At 38.9% G+C, this 21,224-nt stretch overlaps 1 protein-coding gene across 1 annotated transcript in view; it reads right to left on the reverse strand.

Moving 5' to 3' along the window:
* The window catches only part of RNF217 (ring finger protein 217), a 124,401-nt gene that overhangs the window by 10,954 nt on the left and 92,223 nt on the right, over positions 1-21,224 (reverse strand). Inside the window, exons 4-5 of the mRNA XM_043889845.1 lie at positions 5,607-5,808; positions 426-497 (exon numbers count right to left, since the gene is read on the reverse strand). Of these exons, the coding sequence (XP_043745780.1) occupies positions 426-497; positions 5,607-5,808 (274 nt within the window). The remainder of the gene's footprint in view (positions 1-425; positions 498-5,606; positions 5,809-21,224) is intronic.

Genomic DNA, 21,224 nt, shown 5'->3' on the forward strand with positions numbered 1-21,224 from the left:
CTACACACATCAAACGTATCTTTTTGACCCAGGGAATCATTTTATTAGAACTAACCAAACTGTATCAGAGCCTCTTTCCTTTGATGCTCTAAACTGAACTCAGAATTGGAAACTCTGGGTTCTCGTCCACTGGAATCTTTTGGTAAAATACTAGTTACACTAACTTTTGTATTAAAAGAGGGCTAATAATGCTTTATAAGAAATATGAATGAGAGTATTCATGGACTGAAAAAGTGCCACACAAATACATCCTATATGAAACACACTCCTCTGAATCTATAAATCATGCACTGATGGCTTATCTAGAGCAAGCATGGGACAGGTATCTCCCCTACTTAATAACTGACTCACTATTACATTTACATTCGTGTTCTCTCTATGGCACCCAGAGAATTCTTATCTCAAATACGTTAAGTGTCTCTTACCGATGACAACTGCTATGGCCCCTAGTGCTAATCCCAAGACCAGAATAAGAGGTGCAACGAACAATTTTCCAGCTGGAAAACAAAAGGCAAACCATTTAGAGAGTCTTAAACTAAATCCAAGATACAAATTCAGCAACGCTTTTAAATATCACAGTGTGTATTTTTAAGGAGTCATTATAATTAAGGCAATATTTCTCTGGAAATGTATCAGGTGTAGAACAAATATGTAAATTTAGTAACTTCACTCAAATCCTGGGCACATGAGTCATCCATCTCATAAATTACTTACCTTATACAACCAAGAAAATTCTAAAGCTACTGACTCACTTTATTCCACCAGAACCATTCAGCTTTGTGCTTTTCCTTTAGATCTCTTCCATTTTAATTTTTTTTTTTTTAATATTCTGAAAGACTAAAAAGGGAGTGACACATCCTGAGCTGGTCAAAGAAAATCTAATTAGCTCACAAAATGGAGAGCTAGCAGGTGCTACAAAGGGTTCTGCCCAAGCCCACATCTGAAAACGTGATTTATATATTTCCTGGGTCCAAAGAAAACTAACAATAGGAACATCTAATATACTGAATGACAAATGGGATGTTTCAATACTGTTGTTAGAGAAAATTACCAGTAGACACACAATATACTGAAGGGTATTCAAATAAATCGTTTTAGCAAACTTAAAAAGGAAGCGCCTATAAGAAGGCTAAACACTGGTAAGGATGCCAGGGGCATCAACCAGCATTTTTTCTTCTGGATGAATAACTGAGCAGTGATTACAATACACTCTAGTTACAGCACACAGTTCACAACTAGAATCCCAGTGGTGTTAAAAGGCACTAGCACAAAAATAGAGGCTAACAGTTAACATTTTTACATTGTCATCTTTATCATTACATGGTCATCTTGATCTCAAAGCATGTAGCAACAGCTACCGAACCCAAACACAATAAGAGAAGAGGAAGGGATGGAGGGACTTTGCAGTAGAATCACGTTGCTGTTGAAGAATCAAGCAGCAATGCCATTCTATAAATAAGGATGATAATTTGGAATAACCAACTACATTAGAAAACAGAAACATAATGCTGCCGTTTGTTGGAAATTTGTCAGAAAAATATTAACATTTTTTATTCTTAAGAAAGGGTCTCTGGAACCACAGAAAACATATAGACAGAAAATATTTTTTTTAGGAAATATATTTTTTAATATCTAATTTTGAAAAAATTGCCATTCAGTTGACAAAATGTCTAACCATAACCATAAGGTTTACTTACATTTTTCACCTATGATATAATTTATCAAGCAATACTAAATCCCATTGAGCAATTCTATTTTGTACACTCATAAAGCTATGCTTGAGTTTAGAATTTATTGACTTGCATATTTCAAGTGAATCTGTTTTCTCCTGTACATGTAGCTCAATGTGCTCATTCATATTTCTTTTTTAAGTAATTATCAATTTTCATAAGAATGATATATTTTCATAAAACATGACTGCAAAGTAACAGCATTATTATTTTCAAACATCACAGAACTCAAAGAACCGGATATGTGCTCTCTTTTCTCTGGGAAGCAATAAACTTATTACAATCATGCAATCAATATTTGATACATGTTTAAGTGTACTTTTAAAACTGTCTTGAGAACAGTTAAGCTCAGATTCTGTTATTCCTAGATCAATAATAATTCTTTTAAAATACTATTCTCAATAGCGGAAACAACATTCTATCATATCCATATATCCTATCTTATTTAAATATTTTACTACTTATTTTTTGTTCCCTTTTCTGCTATTTTAAATTATACTTGCATGTACACCATTGTCAGCCTAGATTTATCATATTTTAAAATGTCTATCACGTTACCATCAAATTTATTTGTAAAAGAACTGCACAAAATTTCCAATTCATTGAATAGAGTATGGAAATTCAGCACAGAGTATTAACCTGACAAAATATTTGCTAATCAATAATCCAAAGAAACCTCATTTTATTTTAATTTACATTTCTCTGACTACTAATAATGCTGAATCTTTTAAAACATGTTTATTAGCTATCTTTATTTCTTCAATTCTGGTTCCAGACTTCTTTTCTTTTTTTAAAAAAATTGATATTTATTTTTTGGGGGCCTCCATTTCTTTCGCATAAGCTATTTTTGTATATAAGCTACTTGTCAACAAGAAATCAATGAAACACCTGTATTTTCTTCACCAATGTATGCTTTAATACTTTGAATATTTGTATGGAATAATACGAGAACTAAGCATTTTTCTGTCACTTTTATTCCCAATAAAAGTGAAAAATCTTTTCACTTTTAAAAGATGAAAAGTGAAAAATTCACTGAAAAACTCTGCCTCCTCCCTGAAAATGTAAAAGTGAAAGTGTTAGTCACTCAGCCATGTCTGACTCTGTGACCCCATGGACTGCAGCCCACTAGGCTCCTCTGTCCATGGGATTCTCCAGGCAAGGATACTGGAGTGGGTTGCCATGCCCTCCTCCAGGGGATCTTCCCGACCCAGGGACTGAACCTAGGTCCCCCGCATTGTGGGCAGATTCTTTACTGTTTGAGCCACCCAGGAAGCCATTCACTGAAAAATCTGCCTACTCCCGACTAGGGCGATACCTCCACGTCAGAGGCCGCTGGCCATCCTCCATTCGCTGCTCTGTCTTATTCTCCAGAGGCAGCACCTCTGCTCTGAGGCTGGGCAGACGGTGACATGAAATGAAGACCTTGTTTCTCATCCTCCAGGTGTGAGAGGAGGGCAGGCCCTTTTCCTGTCTCTATCCAAGGACATCTGCAGGCTTCCCAAACTGTAGGTCAGGGAAAGACAGAGGTGAGGAGGGCTTTGCTGCCATCCACCTACTCTCTTCCATGGCAGGGAGGAAGCAAGCTTGGGACTGACAGAGTAACTCCTTGTCCTGCCTTTTGTAGGGATGAGATGTTTGAGACTGAACTGCTCTTTTATTTAAAAACACTGCTTATAAAATCATTTTATTCCATTTTGTAAAATGTAACAGGTAACATGAATTACTGTATTCTTCCCTGTTTGTCCATAGGAGAAAAGTCCACATTTTCCTGCCATACTTGTGATGGTCTGACAGCAGTTTGAGATGGTCTGACAGCTGTCCTGAAGGTGGAAAAATATGTGTAGGAGGGAGAACTTATAAGGCCAGCTGCTCCCTGCTTTGTTAGGTACATCCTGACAGACATGAGTATACACGTACACACACACACACGAAAATGGGCCCCAAAAGGAAACCATTTACAGAAATCTGTAAAATTTTAAAATGAAGACAGTGCAAAGAAACTATCTCCCTGAGGACAGTGTTTTTACGGCCTGTCCATCCTACAGGCTGTTAAATAACTTGGCTGTATTTTATGATCTGGGAAGAGGATTCTGAGGCATCAAGGCAAACAGTGAGAGGACCTAAAGAGAAGGTGTCCAAATATCACTGGACAAATAGGGTGGGAAATAGCTTTATTTAAGAATGACTAAACAGAAAAATGAAAAAAAAAAAGCACAGTCTAATCAAAGATTATTAAAAATAAAAATGGAGGGAAACATCCTGCAACAAAATGGCACTGAAGTAGGAAAGCAAAGAACCAGCAATGCAGGAAAAGATAACAGGCGTTGGTTTTCAGGTTGTTCTCTGTATATATAGACTTACAAATAGGTTATAGCTCAAAAACAATTTGCAATTAGTTTTCTCATGGTAGTATTGTTATAAATAGTGGTTAAATTCCCTAGTTATCTCTCCAAAGCCTACTAAACTAGTAAGCATATATTGGTTATATAATTGTAACATACACTACTATATGCAAATAAACCAAAAAGCATTAAAAATCATTAAAACCAATCTTGTCTATATTCAATGCTACTGGTTATGGAACATTGCATTTAACTAAATAAATCTCAGGAAGAGTGTTTTACAGAGATCATATAAGATTTTAGAAAATGATGGTACTGGTTTCCACATGATAAAATTAAGTTTAAAATATATGTTCTATTGTTTAGCTGTCAGAAGTATATCATTACCACCAACTGTTCTGAGTAGCCTGCCATGATTCTAGCAAGGTGAGTGGTTTTACAACCCTAACAAAGTGATGGAGGGTTGAAGACAGATATGAGAGAGTTTCATGAGGTAAGGAGAAAGGGAGAAATGTGGATGATGTTTAAAAGTATTGCATACGTGAGAAAGACTGCCAGAGGAAGAAATAATGGAGTTCTGGGTTATGAAAAAGAAAGGAAATCTCATGATAGATATATTCCAAAGGAGGAGGGAGCCATTAGAAGAACTATTAGGCCAGAAGAACACTGCACACAGCAATCTGTGTTTATGTTTGCATATTTCTATATGAGACCATGTGTTGTTGAGGATGAAGAAAGCAGGAGAAAGTCAATCCATAAAAGCATTTCATGCATGCATGCTAAGCTACTTCAATCATGTCTGACTCTCTCTTTGTGACCCTATGGACTGTAACCCACCAGATTCCTCTGTCCATGGGATTCTCCAGGCAAGAATACTGGAGTGGGTTGCCATTTCCTTCTCCAGGGGATCTTCCCGATCCAGGGATCAAAACCATGGATATTTAAACTTGGGTTTGTATGCAATGAAGGCATTTGATGCTCATTTCATTAACTGTTAGCTATTAATATTGATATTAACTTCTAATACAATAGAAAATACATACTAACAGAAAATATATATGACTTATCAACTATATAGGTACAGTGGAACTCTATCACAAGACTCTGAAACACAGGGATTTAAAAACTTGTACTGTTATGTCTTCTATGAATAAACAGAGGTATGTGTCAAGACCCATTGCTAGGTATCGTCACTACAAAAATAAATGTGACAGTGTCCCCTTTTACCAAATCACTTACAATAGGGTTTCAGAAGACTAATGACTTCACATTTCTGCGGTATATTCAATTACTCGTTTTTTGAACAAAATCCACTTGCTTATATAGGTAGTGTCCTGCTAACAAACTTCAGTTTTTTTTATTTTAAACACAAAAGGAGAGAAAATGTCTTCTTCATATTTTCAGCTAAAGGCTCTACTAGAATACATGGCAGGTGCTGAGATTTATCATAGCTGCTGGATTACATTTCTAAGCTCTATCATCATCACTGCATACTTCCTGAGGAAGATTCCTATAAATAATGTTGGACACTCACCACAGACTGACCCTCGCACTAATCTCCTTAGGTGAGGTCTCTCTGGGAGGTAGCGATATTTGCATCCAAATATACTGAGGTTTGAGGTGTGGTCTCCAAAGAAACGGAGCTGGCGGTATCTCTCCCCACATCGATAACAAAAATTAGTGTTACACTGTGAACAGGTCATATGGTCACACCCTTCAGTTCTCTGGATGTGGATCTGTAATAGAGAAAGAGGGAAAGAAGAACAAGGTTATTAAATTTTTAATAAAGTATCTATGGAACAAAAGATACAAATTTCACCAAAATAAAAGCCTTAGATAGCATTCCTGAAGCTGTGAGTTTGCTTATAATCACATTCTTTAAGGCCATCTTTATATCAAACCCTTTAGATATGTAAAGCTCAACAACATTTCAGATGCTGAAGCTGTTCGCTTATTTTGACTAATATAGACAAACACATCCTGAAGAAAATTCACTTATCTTACTAAACATAACATCTCACTCAATGATTAGGAAGCAATGTAAAATGCTGTGAAGGTATATTTTGTTGATGCTATGATAAGCAAAAATGAGGTGGCCTGCGAAATAAGAAGAGACAAAGAGGATTCTTTAAAAGAGAGGATTACATAAAATTTTTTAAGGGACAGAAATTTCTCTTTGTGTAAGGGAATGACAATAGGTGTAAAGTGAAAGTGAAAGTCGCTCAGTTATGTCTGACTCTTTGCAACCCCATGGACTATACAGTCCATGGAATTTTCCAGGTCAGAATACTGATGTGGGGAGGCTTTCCCTTCTCCAGGAGATCTTCCCAACCCAGGGACTGAGCCCAGTCAGGCAGATTCTTTACCAGCTGAGCCACCAGGAAAGCCCCAGTAGGTATAAGTGTATTTGCAATACCATTTTAGTTCCCAGCTCTAATTTTAGTTGCAAATGCCTCTACAGGACTGTGCATACAATGCTACCTGTACAACTGTTATCGTTGACAAGTTAACAGGAAAATACAGAAGTTGTTGCTGTCAAGTTACAGGTAAATACTGAGGTTACTTCTTATCTCCCAGGCTACAATTTAGATGATATTACTTACATGAGAATATAAAAATGTGATAATATCCATACAGGGACTAACCCATTTGGGGGCACATACTGAGTCAGATCAGTACAATATCAGTTCCATTTATCCCTCCCCCTTCACTCACCTAAAACTGTGAGGAACCAAATACCTGGGCAGTGTAACTGACATTCCCGGATTGCCAGGTGATCTCCTTTATCACTTCTTCACATGGATGATTCTTAGACTGATGCTAGACTAGACAGTACCTTCCTGGACAGGCAAGGACTAGCTATGGTCAAGGGCATCTGGGTGTCAGTGGTCAATGGTAACTACCAATCATTATTTGGTCAATAGAAGCCAAACTTGCTTTTCCTGCTATTGGCCACCTCATCTTTTTCAATTGTATTGATTTTTTTCCCCTTTTACCTGACAGTCCCTTGAGAGTGGACCCAGGTTTTGTGGAGCCTGAAGGTTATCTAATTAGAGGGGTTCAGCGGGTGCAGTGGTAAAGAGTTCGCCTGACAATGCAGGAGGCGCAGGTTTGATCCCTGGGTCAGGAGGATCTCTAGGAGAAGAAAATGGCAACCCACTCCAGTATTCTCGGCTGGAAAATGCCATGGACAGAGGAGACTGGTGGGCTACAGTCCATGAAGTTGCCAAGAGTTGTAGATGACTGAGCACACACACACTTAAAGGAGAAGCATGCAAATTACAAATTGGATGCCTACACAGGGGCCCATGCAGGTGAGGCTCTCTGCAGCTCAAGCTCTGCAGCTTCCCGATAACTTCTCCCCTGGTGGCCCCGTAGTGCCTGTTTCTACGAATAATCCTGACGAACAACTGCTGTGACTGCATCCACTTAGCTGAGCAGATGGCATTTAGGAACGATGTAGGCCAAGGCCCTACTTAACCCTTGAATTATTTCTCATCCTTTAAACCACCTGAGCATTAGGAGAAAACATGTTCAGAGACAACTGCTAAGCATCCAAAATAAAGGTTACTTCTTCATATCCCTAACCTTTGGACTGTATATTGTATTTGATCTTGATATGGAGATAATAAATCTTAACAGATTTCCTAGTCACATATCATAGTGTTGTATGTGACCTAAAAAGGGAGAAGGATTAATATTTGCTTACAGTCTATTATACACCAAACTTTGTACATACATAGCATCTGTACCCTCATGACCAACCATAAGACTGGCATGTTTATTCATAACCAGAGCTCAGAAAAGTACTCTGCTTGAATGAATGGAGAAAGGATTTTGATTCCTGTCTATTTCGTTATTATGCTAACATGAAAGTGAAAGTGTTAGTTGCTCAGTTGTGTCCGACTCTTTGTGACCCCATGGACTGTAGCCCGCCAGGCTCCTCTGTCCATGGACTTCTCCAGGCAAGAATACTAGAGTGGGTTGCCATGCCTTCTCCGGGGCATTCTTTACAACCCAGGGATGGAACCCAGGTCTCCCACATTGCAGGCAGATGCTTTAACCCTCTGAGCCACCAAGGAAGCCCAGGAAGGTAAGCACCCTCTTATCATAAACTTAAAAGATAAAACCAGAGGGTCAATCATATCCTTTGCTGACAGTGTCATCATGTCGGCCTCCTACACGAGGTTGTCTGAGTGTTTCTGCTTGGTTTAGTTGCTCTCTGGACTAACCCACATTCTTCCTTTAAAATAATATTCAAACTTTTTCTGACAGGAAACTTATTCTAATAAGTTAAACTTGTCGCTGACAGTTCATTTACCTCAAAATTTCGTATTTAATTTTCACTGTTGTTTTACATCTGTTTGTAATACTTTTCACTGTGTTCTAAAATCTTTATGTGGTATACTCATTATTCACTTAAATACCGAAAGACTGTAATTTCTGGCCTATTTTAAGTCTTTCCTTATTTCAAAAACAACACTCAAAACGTAGCAGGCTACTAAAGTACTGTTAGTCCAATAATATGTCTACACAGGAAGTGATAAAATTCTAAGCTCTGATAATACTCTATAGGAACCCTATATGCTGCAGGGTAATATGGTTCTCTATAGAGTAATCTGAATGTTTTACATACATAACAGCAATGACTTAAACATGAAAAATGGTTTCAGAACTTCTGTCAGGTACATAGTGAATCCTTTAATACTACTGCAAATATATCTTGATTATATATGAATATTTTATAACTTCAGGCTAAAAGAGAAATGAACTGACATAATGCAAGTTAACTTGTAACAAGAGACATGACTTTTCACATTTGCTAATACGCAAGTTATAATTTTGAACTTCTAACACCCAGAGGATGATAAATTTCATGTGCTAAATGAGTTCCCTGAATATATTTTTAAAGGTCAGTTCAGTTCAGTTCAGTTCAGTCGCTCAGTCGTCTTTGCGACCCCATGCACCGCAGCACGTCAGGCCTCCCTGTCCATCACCAACTCCCGGAGTTCACCCAAACCCATGTCCATTGAGTTGGTGATGCCATCCAACCATCTCATCCTCTGTCATCCCCTTCTCCTCCTGCCCTCAATCTTTCCCAGCATCAGGGTCTTTTCAAATGAGTCAGCTCTACGCATCAGGTGGCCACTCTTTTCAAAACATCAAAGCTTTTAAAAGTAGGTGTAAATTACATTTATGTAAAGTCCATTTTATTTCTCAGTGAAGCTTTACAAATATTTTTATTATAGCTTCAAAACATTCATCAGTTTATCTCTGCTAAAATACAAACTAATTGCCCAAGTGTAATTCAGCATCAAAATTCTGTATTTAATTAAGAGATGGAGACAGAGTAAAACAGATGAGATATTTCTAATCCACTACATTAAACTGACTACCCATAAGCCACAAACATCATGTGATTTGTTATCACAGACAGGGTTTCTTCTCTCCATCTATACCAAATCAAGATGGCAGGTACATAAGGAGCTGAATATTTAAACACTACATGTTGCTTATATATGTCTATATTTACAAGTCATAAGATAAAATGTTCAGGATATGCCAGATATTTCTTTAATATGAGTTTGATACTAGGTCCACATAGTAGCAGTAGATCGAAAAGACAACATGGAGCACTTCTGAGCCTGTGACATTCTTTACAGGACATATGAACACCTGCAATAAGACATTAATCAATGTATGTACCCTGCTCTTCAAGCTGTTTACATTTAGTTTAATAAAATGCCCACAAACTATCTTAAATTCTAGTTCTATTGAACTAGAATTCAGTTGTTTATTTTCATACAGATTCTACTTAATTTTAAGGTGGAAAAATAACAATGTACTGCTAAATATCCAACCCATTTTATAACTAAATCAATACACATCTGCCCACAAGTATTTATCTCCACTTTCACCAAGAATGAAAGATTTATTTTACCCTTTAAGTGGAAAATGATAACTAAATTAATCTTACTGTTCCCAGTAAGATTTAGTCTATGTATAAAGTGATTTTAATGTACGCATTTGCCTCAGTGGCTTTGATATTGGGAGGGATGAATTAGAAATAATAATTATGAGGGAAGGTTTTGAAGATCCGATGACTAACTCTTAGTTCCTTACTTATCTCACTATTCTGATTCTCCCCAACACAGGGATTTTTTTTTTTTTTAATAATTTTATTTTTGGCCGTGCTGGGTCTTCACTGGGTGCGGGTTTCTTCAGCTGTGGTGCGTGGGGGCTGCGCTCCAGGTGCAGCGTGCGGGCTCCTCACTGCAGAAGGGGGCGGGCTCCAGGGCACCGGCTTCCGTCGCGGCAGCACGTGGGCTCAGCACCGCAGCTCCCGGGCGCCAGAGCGCAGGCTCAATAGTGTGGCACACGGGCTTGGCTGTCACGTGGGATCTTCCTGGATCAGGGATGGAACCCACGTCTCCTGAATTGGCAGGCAGATTCTCTAACATTGAGCCACCAAGGACGCCCCAACACAGGGATTTTTAAAAAGCAAACATACATGCAAAGCCTTCAAAGACCTGATTAAAAACATGTACCTAGAATTACTTGCCCAATTGTGAAATAAACAATAATAAGGGCAAAAATGAAACAATTCTAGAGATGCTAAGACTCCTCTGTGCCTTTTCTGGAGCCATGACTTAAGGAAGCACTTCATTAAGTGAATGTGCAAGTCAAGAAGGACAATGTTACCACATACAAAGAAGGTGTAAGAAATCTCAGCGAATGGGTTCCAAAGCAATCAGTCCAATTTAGAACAGGAAGTCAGCCGGTTTCAAGAATGTCTTGAAAAAATAACAATGGAATATACAACAAGCAATAAAATTTATGAGGAACTAAATATTAAATAACATGGTAAATAAAGTGGGTATTTCTATTCCCAATAAGGAAGGAAGAAAAACAATAAGGACTTTCAGGAAAAACAAAACAAAATAAAGGGCATGTAAGGTTCAAATATGAGGCATAACAAACTACAGCATAATTGAGTAACAGAGTTCACAAAGATGCAAGGGGCATGTTTCCTAGAAGTTGTGATTCCACAGACAGGGAAATGTAATCCTTGTTCCATAATTATACGTTCTTGATACATAAACACTCAACTGGTTTTCAAATAGTAGAATCGTTCTTTAGGAAAAAAGTAGTAAACATTAGAATAGAACGTGGAGGTTATTAAATTTGACAATATAAAAACAAAGTTACAGCTTACAGAAAATGGGAAACAGAGAAGTGGCAAGAATTGTAGGAGGACTAGATCCTCATATATGCCTAAAACTGTTAGACACTGGACAGAAGTTTCTATACCATATCTAAAGGTGAAAGATAATCAAAAGAACTAAAATAGCAACTATCAAAAACTGGAATAGAAAGACAGGGGAAGGGTAGATAAGCAGCACGAATCCTGTAGTGTCAACTGTGGTTGCCTCTATTTTGGTAAACTGTTCTGTAAAAAATAAATGAGATGTTGATTTCAAAATCATTTGGTGTCTCCTGCTATGTTAGTTTTTTAAAGCCATGCTCTAACTTCAATTGTCCTCTAATGTAATCTACTTTGGCCGCCTGATGCGAAGAGCTGACTCACTGGAAAAGACCCTGATGCTGGGAAAGATTGATGGAAGGAGGAGAAGGGGACGACAGAGGATGAGATGGTTGGATGGCATCACCAACTCAATGGACATGGGTTTGAGTAAACTCCGGGAGTTGGTGATGGACAGGGAGGCCTGGCGTGCTGTGGCTCATGGAATCGCAAAGCGTCAGACACGACTGAGTGACTGAACTGAACTGAATGTACTGGTTTCCTTTCTTATAGGGAATTTCATACATAATTCAGTCTTATGATTGATTTATGATGACACATTCTTTGAAGAAGAGTGAGAAGATTGTCCAATTCTTATTCCTCAGAGTAGAACTGTACTACAAATTAGCCCCTAAATTTCTTCCTTCTTCTTGACCATACTTCCCTTGATTCCATAACCCATGTCCTCAGAAATTTCCAGATGTCTGTTTTCCCCTCCTTCTCATTCATCTTTATGCCTTCCCTTCTGTGGCTGTGCACCACTTAGCCTGCTAATATAGTTCACAAGTCTCCCCATCCTAATAAATCCTTCCTTTAATTCCACATGACCTTCTAGCCAATGATTACCCTCACCCTTCCATTTTAACTAAGCTTCTTAAAAGAATAGTCCATTCTCACTGCTTTTCTTACTCACTTCTTAATTCTTCCCCAGTTGACTGCAATCCCATGTTACTGAAACATCCAGATCCACTGTGTTTCTCCAAGAAATAGTTATTCATTCATTAATGCAATAAATATTTATTTGCTCACTGATAAAAGCCGACATGGCTCCTGCCCTTAAGGAGCTTTTAGTCTAACGTATTGACGTTGTTGCTATTGTTGTTCGGTCACCCAGTCATGCCCAGCTCTTTTCGACCCCATGGATTGCAGCACGCCAGGCCTTCCTGTCCCTCACTATCTCCTAAAGTTTGCCCAAGTTCATGTTCATTGCATGAGTGATGCCATCCAGCCATCTCATCCTCTGAAGCCCTCTTCTTCTGCCCTCAATGTTTCCCAGCATCAGGGACTTTTTCAATGAGTCAGCTGTTCGCATCAGGTGACCAAAATATTGGAGTCTCAGCTTCAGCATCTGTCCTTCCAATGAATATTCAGGGTGGATTTCCTTCAGGATTGACTGGTTTGATCTCCGTGCTGTCCAAGGGACTCTCAGGAGTCTTCTCCAGTATTCAAAGGCATCGATTCTTTGGCACTCTGCCTTCTTTACGGTCCAGTTGATAGATGTGGTAAGTTGTACAAATAAACAGCTACTCATAAGCTATGATAAATGCTATGAAGGAAAAGGATAAGGCATGAAGAGAGTACTTAACAAAAGGAGCTTGATCTGATCTACGGGTCAGAAGAGGCTTGTCTAAGGAGGTGTCAGTTGATCTGAGAAATGAAGAACAAGTTAAGTTCACCAGTTAAGAAGACTCAGAGGTAGGCAGACCATTCCCAGAACAGTATATTCAGGGCACTGTATCCATGAAACGATACATGAAGTGAGATGATTAGATAGCATCACTGCCTCAATGGACATGAATTTGAATAAACTTCGGGAGATAGTGAAGGACAGAGAAGCTTGGCATGCTGCAATCCATGGAGTTGCAAAGAGTTGGACACAACTGAGCGATTGAACAACACCATCCATAAAATGAGAAGCAACCTATACTAGACCTGTCACAGTATTTCTCAGTCTCTAAACCTCTTAGTTATATGCATCTCTCTGCTCAAACTCTCTACTCTCCCAGTTGATAAGATCTGAAAGGGTCCATATCACATACATCATTTGTTATTTTATTAAAGGGAGTTGCACAGATCCTGTCACACAGCATGTTCTCAATATGCATTAGTTATTAAAAGAACAAGTGAGTATTATCCATGCCCTCTAATTGCCAAATCCAATGAATACATTTTTAATTCTTATATCACTGTATTTCTCAGTGTCATTTAGTCAGTTGGTCACTACTTCTCTCTGACCTTTGATATACTCTTGCTTCAATGCCACCTTTTTTTCCCAGATGTTCCTCTCTCTCTTAGGTTCCTATTTCTTCACTTATCTCTTAATTCCATCCATGAATCACCACTTTGCACACACTTTTTGCGTAGTCTCTTCCATACTCAAATGGCCTCCACTTCCCTCCACTGGATTTCATTTTTAAATTACCACTGCAGACCTCGCTTCTAGGCTGCAGAGTCATATAGCAATTATTTGGGGGTCATATACACCTGTATGCCTTACAGCCATCTCAAAGTCAAATAAGCAAAACCAAACTCATAATCACTGCAAGGTTCCCTAGCCAACAACAACAAAAGTAATTCTATCTCCATTACTTTATCTCAGCTTATGGTATCTGGGTACTATGGTCCAGAGGGTAAAGAATTTGCCTGCGATACAGGAGACCCAGGCTCAATCTCTTGGTCAGGAAGATCCTCTGGAGAAGGGAATGGCAACCCACTTCAGTATTCTTGCCTGGAAAATCCCATGGACAGAGGAGCCTGGCAGCCTACAGTCTATGGGGTCGCTGAGTCAGACATGACTGAGCAGCTAACACTTTCACTTTTTATGGTATCATCACCATCCATTTAGATACGTAAGCTAAATATCTAGTTATTATCCTCTTCTCACTTCCAGCTATCTATCAAGATCAGACAGTTTCAGCCCCAGGATATTTATCGAGCCCTTCTCCTCTTCTCCAGCCTTTGACCATTACCTTAGCTCATACAATCAGCATTTCCTTCCAGATGTCTACAACTACCTTCACATGATCAGCAGCAACCAACCTAAAATACTGATATAAATTGGATACCACACCATTCCCTTGTTTACAACTTTTCAGTCTGGAGGATGAAATCCAAATTTCTTAACATCGCATGCAAGGCCCAGGCTTCTGTTTGTATCTGTTACCCCACCTTTCACCACTTCCTTCTGTGAACCTTACTCTAAAGGAACCACAAAATGCTTGTGGCTCCACTAGACAACACTCATTTCCTGACTCTGTGTCCTCTGCTTTAAGTGTTACACTCTCACCCCTGGACACCTTTCATGATGTCAAAATCCACCCAGGAATTCTCAACAACATAGCCCTCCCTGGTCTCCCTAAGACGAATGGAGATATCCCCTTTACCATGAACTCATCTGTAATATGCTACGCAAAGCCCTAGTGAAGTGCAACAGTGTTCTGTCATCTTCCGTGTAACCTCCCTGTGTTCCCTTATGTGGGTTTCATGAGAAAAATGACCATGTTGTACAGAGCACAGTGATGGAGTCTCACTAAAAGTGCATATAAGGAGTAAAGTAAAATGGCATTCATTCATTCATCAGCTGTCCATTTAGTCCTGGGCAGTGCCCAGCACTGCTTTTAAATGTTCATGGTATCTCAAGGATCAAAACAGACCAAAACCCCTGCTCTCACAGTGCAAAATATATCCACTGTTTTAAATAGTGATAGCAATATGGTGCTACGGAGAAAAAAAAACAAAGCCGACAAAGGGCATAAGGTAGGAGAAAGTGCTTACTGAGAAGCTGAATTTTGTTCAAAGACATGAAGGGAGAGAGCTGGGCGTGCAGCTATCTGGGGAAAGCATATTTCAGACCAAGGAAGAGGAGGTATGGAGACCCTGAGAAGGGAACACCCCTGGTGCTTCTGAAGCATAGCAAGGAGGGCAGGGTGGCTGAAGGAGGGCGAAGGAAGTGGAAAATGAGGTCAGAGGGATAACGGGGTGGAAGTATGAGCAGAGTGTGACGTGTCATATAGCCACTGTAAGGACTAGCGTTTGCTCTGTGTGAGACGGGAGACATGGAGGATTTTGAGTAGGGAGTATGTAATCCTCCTTATGTCTAAAGAGTCTCCTTCTGGCTGCTGGGTTAAGAACACTGTGAAGAGTAAGAAACCATCGGGAGGTTGTGGCCAAAGTCTTCGAGAGAAAAAGATGTTGATGTCCTGAACCAGATTAGTGACAGTGGGGGTGTTGAGATACAGTCAAATTCTGAATGTATTTCGATGGTACAATCTATAGAAGTTTATGACTGATGGTATGTGGGGTGTGAGGGAATGAGGTCAGATTCTTGACTTGAGCAGCTAGAAGGTTGGCGTTGCCATTCACGGAGATGAAGAAACTATGAGAAGGTCCATCTTGGGGACAGCAGAGGGAACTATGCTGGAGAAGTCCATTAAGGCAAGCAAGTGAAGACGCTCCTTATGCATTTGGATGTAGATCTTTTCTCATACCTCTCTAAACTGTTGATTTGCCTACGGACTGCTGCTACCAGCAAAACGTGTACCCTGTCTGGAATCTAAGTTGAGTTTACTGCAGAAATAAAAAGCAATTTTTAAAGCTTGAAATGAAATGAAAAGGAAAGGAAATGAACCATCATAGAAAGCTTTAGATCCTTTAGAAAAACTGGCCCCATTGGTACCCGCACAGAAAATGGGCAGATTTTTACTCCACTCTTCTATGTCTACACAGCTCACTAGAAATCCTCTCAGAAGCCCTCATCTCTATCAGAGGCTCTCCACATGGACTCTCAGCCCCTTGGAGATGTTTCAGAATTTCTTTGGTAAGGGGATGTTTGGTTGTCACAAAGGTGGCTGATGCTGGCATTTTGGGTTGTTCCTTAATGTTTCAGACATCTTGCTCAGAAGAGTATTAGGTTCCATCCATATTATTTTCTAATACACTAGACTATAAGAGAGTCTGTTTATAAATATATGAACATGGAACCTAACTTCATCTTACATATAAACACAAAATATTGTTTGTATGGTTTTAATAGATAATTTTCTAATTACTATATAACTACAGCATAAACTGAGAAAGACTGATTGATTTAGACTCTAACTCCATTTTATATATGTTTCAAAGACGTATGTGTGGTTTTAATGTATCCTGAATTTTCTAGCAATATAATCACATGTATTCATATGTATATATGCGTACATTTATAAGCATACATACACACATATAAATATACTATTTTGTCTTCAAATAAAAGGATAGGTACTGATAATATTTAAGCTTCCCTTCATGGTTTCTTAAATCCAAATTTGTGAACCCATTTTAAATGGGTTCGAAAATCTGATTGCTTCTTCTTGTCTTTTAATGCCATGGTACCTGAACATTTACATGTTGAAATATTCACTATTGTTATTCTATTCTTCTATTCTATAAGAATAACAACAGGTGAATATATTTGTTATTCTATATTATTTTGTTTATATATATTTATTTGTTATTCTATATTTTTAAAAAATGGGGCTTCCCTCATAGCTCAGTCAGGAAAGAACCTGCCTGCAATTCAGGAGACCCAGGTTTGATTCCTGGGTCAGGAAGATACCCTGGAGAAGGAAATGGCAACCCACTCCAATATTCTTGCCTGGAGGATCCCATGGACAGAGGAGTCTGGCAGGCTATACTCCATGGGGTGGCAAGAGTCAGACACAACTTAGCAACTAAACCATCACATATTAAAATTAGGACAATATATTGATTTTTAATGAAATGCTGTATGTACTAACACTATACATTTAATCTCGGGCAGCTTATCAACATCAAACTTATTAGTCATAAAAAAATGGGTCATGGATGCAATACAGTTTATATCCTAGAAAATATCTGCCACCAAACAATCAGGCTCTTCTCACAACTAATGTCTAGATTTTGGCCCTTCAAGAAAACAGTAGCAGTGATAACTACTGCATCAAAATTAGTGATGTTAAGCAATCTGGGAGAGTTAAAGTGGGTGATTAGTGGTCAAGGAAAAGCTATTTTATCCTCTGTAACAGGCACTACCTAAAAGCAGTCACCAGCCCCTGAACATACTTTTGCAGTGCCACATGAAGTGCCAGAGATCTGCAGGATTCTCTAAAAAATCCAACATTAATATTCTAAATTCTTTCCTTAGCAACCACAGGCTACACAGCTGTAGCTCAGATATAAGAACCCATAGACAGAGATGTGTGCTAATTTGATATGAACAGGAAGAAATTAATCATTTCCAGGAATCAATACATTTTTTTCCCCAGAGCAGCCTTTTATAGAATTTGGGAGAATAAATTATCTGAGGGGAAATATCTTGACAAGTAAATTCCTTTAATTTCAAATTCATAATAAATTATGGATGACTATAATTCACTTTTCTCTGCCTGCCTTTTGGCCCAGTTACTTAGCCTCTCTGAAACTGTCTCTGTATCTTTCTCCCAACTTTCCTTAGAGAGTTAAATGAGACAATAAATGTAACTCACACACTATTGGACCTATTATTTTATTATTACTGTTGCTATTGTTCAGTCACTAAGCCGCATTCAGTTCTTTGAGACTGCATGGACTGCAGCACGTCAGCCTTCCCTGTCCTTCACTATCTCCTGGAGTTTGCTCAAACTCATGTCCACTGAGTCGATGATGCCATCCAACCGTCTCTTCCTCTGCCGACCCCTTCTCCTCCTGTGAAACATCTTCGCTTCCTCAAAAAGCATTTAATAATTAAGATCTGGATGGCACACTGGAACTTAGCATCTTAGTATCACATTTGAGGGTTTGCTGAGATAACTAATAAAACTGTGTAACGGCAATGGAGAGTAATATATAATTAACAGCAGTACATGTAGACAGTATTGCTATTGTTATTTGCTGTGCTAACACCACAAAGAAAGACAGAGCACTGTACAAAGGCATTTTATGGGTAAAATGAGATGTCATATTAGAACTCAGCACTCCCTGTTCATGTCTTGGCATTTCTTTAAAAAAAAAAAAAAAAGAGAAGTGTCCTACCTCCTACAAATAGGAAATATGTTGACCTTGAAATAAGAAACAAGAGAAGACTCTACACATGGACATCACCAGATGGCCAACACCGAAATCAGATTGATTATATTCTTTGCAGCCAAAGATGGAGAAGCTCTATACAGTCAGCAAAAACAAGACCAGGAGCTGACTGTGGCTCAGATCATGAACTCCTTATTGCCAAATTCAGATTTAAATTGAAGAAAGTGGGGAAAACCACTGACAATTCAGGTATGACCTAAATCAAATCCCTTATGATTATACAATGGAAGTGAGAAATAGATTTAAGGGACCAGATCTGATAGACAGAGGGCCTGATGAACTATGGATGGAGGTGCGTGACATTGCACAGGAGACAGGGATCAAGACCATCCCCAAGAAAAAGAAATGCAAAAAGGCAAAATGGCTGTCTGAGAAGGTCTTACAAATAGCTGTGAAAAGAAGAGAAGCGAAAAGCAAAGGAGAAAAGGAAAGATATACCCATTTGAATGCAGAGTTCCAAAGAGCAAGGAGAGATAAGAAAGCCTTCCTCAGTGATGAGTGCAAAGAAACAGAGGGAAATAATAGAATGGGAAAGACTAGAGATCTCTTCAAGAAAATTAGAGATACCAAGGGAACATTTCATGCAAAGATGGGCACAATAACGGACAGAAATGGCATGGACCTAATAGAAGCATAAGATATTAAGAAGAGATGGCAAGAATACACAGAAGAACTGTACAGAAAAGATCTTTACAACCCAGATAATCATGATGGTTGATCACTCACCTAGAGCCAGACATCCTGGAATGTGAAGTCAAGTGGGCTTTAGGAAGGATCACTATGAACAAAGCTAGTGGAGGTGATGGAATTTCAGTTGATCCTATTTCAAATCCTAAAAGATAATGCTGTGAAAGTGCTGCATTCAATATGCCAGCAAATTTGGAAAACTCAGGAGTGGCCACAGGACTGGAAAAGGTCAGTTTTCATTCCAATCCCTAAGAAAGGCAATGCCAAAGAATGCTCAAACTACCGCACAATTGCACTCATCTCACACACTAGCAAAGTAATGCTCAAAATTGTTCAAGCCAGGCTTCAGCAATAAGTGAACTGTGAACTTCCAGATGTTCAAGTTGGTTTTAGCAAAGGCGGAGGAACCAGAGATCAAATTGCCAACATCCACTGGATCACTGAAAAAGCAAGAGAGTTCCAGAAAAACATCTACTTCTGCTTTATTGACTATGCCAAAGCCTTTGACTGTGTGGATCACAATAAATTTTGGAAAATTCTTAAAGAGATAGGAATACCAGACCACCTCACCTGCCTCCTGAGAAACCTGTATGCAGGTCAGGAAGCAACAGTTAGAACTGGACATGGAACAATAGACTGGTTCCAGATTGGGAAAGGAGTACATCAAGGCTGCATATTGCCACCCTGCTTATTTAACCTATATGCAGAGTACATCATGTGAAATGCCGGGCTGGATGAAGCACAAGCTGGAATCAAGACTGTCAGGAGAAATATCAATAATCTCAGATATGCAGATGAAACCACCCTTAGGACAGAAAGTGAAGAAGAACTAAAAAGCCTCTTGATGAAAGTCAAAGAGGAGAGTGAAAAAGTTGACTTAAAGCTCAACATTCAGAAAGCTAAGATCATGGCATCTGGTCCCATCACTTCATGGCAAACAGATGGGGAAACAGTGGAAACAGTTGCTGACTTTATTTTGGGGGGCTCCAAAATCACTGCAGATGGTGATTGCAGCCATGAAATTAAAAGACACTTACTGCTTGGAAGGAAAGTTATGACCAACCTAGACAGCATATTAAAAAGCAGAGACATTACTTTGCCAACAAAGGTCCATCTGGTCAAGGCTATGGTTTTTCCAGTGGTCATGTATGGATGTGAGAGTTGGACTATAAAGAAAGTTGAGTACCGAAGAATCGATGCTTTTGAACTGTGGTGTTGGAGAAGACTCTTGAGAGTCCCTTGAACTGCAAGGAGATCCAACCAGTCCATCCTAAAGGAGATCAGTTCTGGGTGTTCATTGGAAGGACTGATGTTGAAGCTGAAACTCCAATAGTTTGGCCACCTGATGTGAAGAGCTGACTCATTTGAAAAGACCCTGATGCTGGGAAAGATTGAAGGCAGGAGGAGAAGGGGATGACAGAGGATGAGATGGTTGGATGGCATCACCGACTCAATGGACATGAGTTTGGGTAAACTCTGGGAGCTGGTGATGAACAGGGAAGCCTGGTGTGCTGCAGTCATGGGGTCGCAAAGAGTCGGACACGACTGAGCGACTGAACTGAACTGAACTGAAATAAAATAAATGACTTAATTACCCTTAATTCATAAATCACATTACTTATATATTAGCCTATGACACGTATAACTTCCTAATTAATTCTCTCTATTCAAGGCTTTGTAAAATGTCCTAAATAGAGATACGTGGTTATTTATGAAAGAGAAAAATTCAAGTGGTCAGCTGCCTGTCATCTTGTTGGCTATGACTGTATTTGTGCCACGTTATATAAATGTTTACATAAATATTTCTCTTATCTGACATTAAGGAAGAAGGTAATTTGCAGCAGGGATGGTTAAAGCTACCCATTTTGAGAAACAGTACCCAAAGTTTGCTTTAGTAAACTAAGTATTCTGAGAAAACTTTAACTTTAATGTGAGGAAGAAAATGAAAATGCAACAGTCACATCCTTAGAGATTGCAGGGGCAAATACAGATGTGTAAGCAGCTCCAGAAATCTGATGTTAGAGTTCTTCTGTTCCCTTGTTAGGTTTTATTTATTTTTAATCATGAACTATTTCCAACATT

The sequence above is a fragment of the Cervus elaphus genome, chromosome 28 (assembly GCF_910594005.1).
Source record: "Cervus elaphus chromosome 28, mCerEla1.1, whole genome shotgun sequence".
NCBI classification, from domain to species: Eukaryota; Metazoa; Chordata; class Mammalia; order Artiodactyla; family Cervidae; genus Cervus; species Cervus elaphus.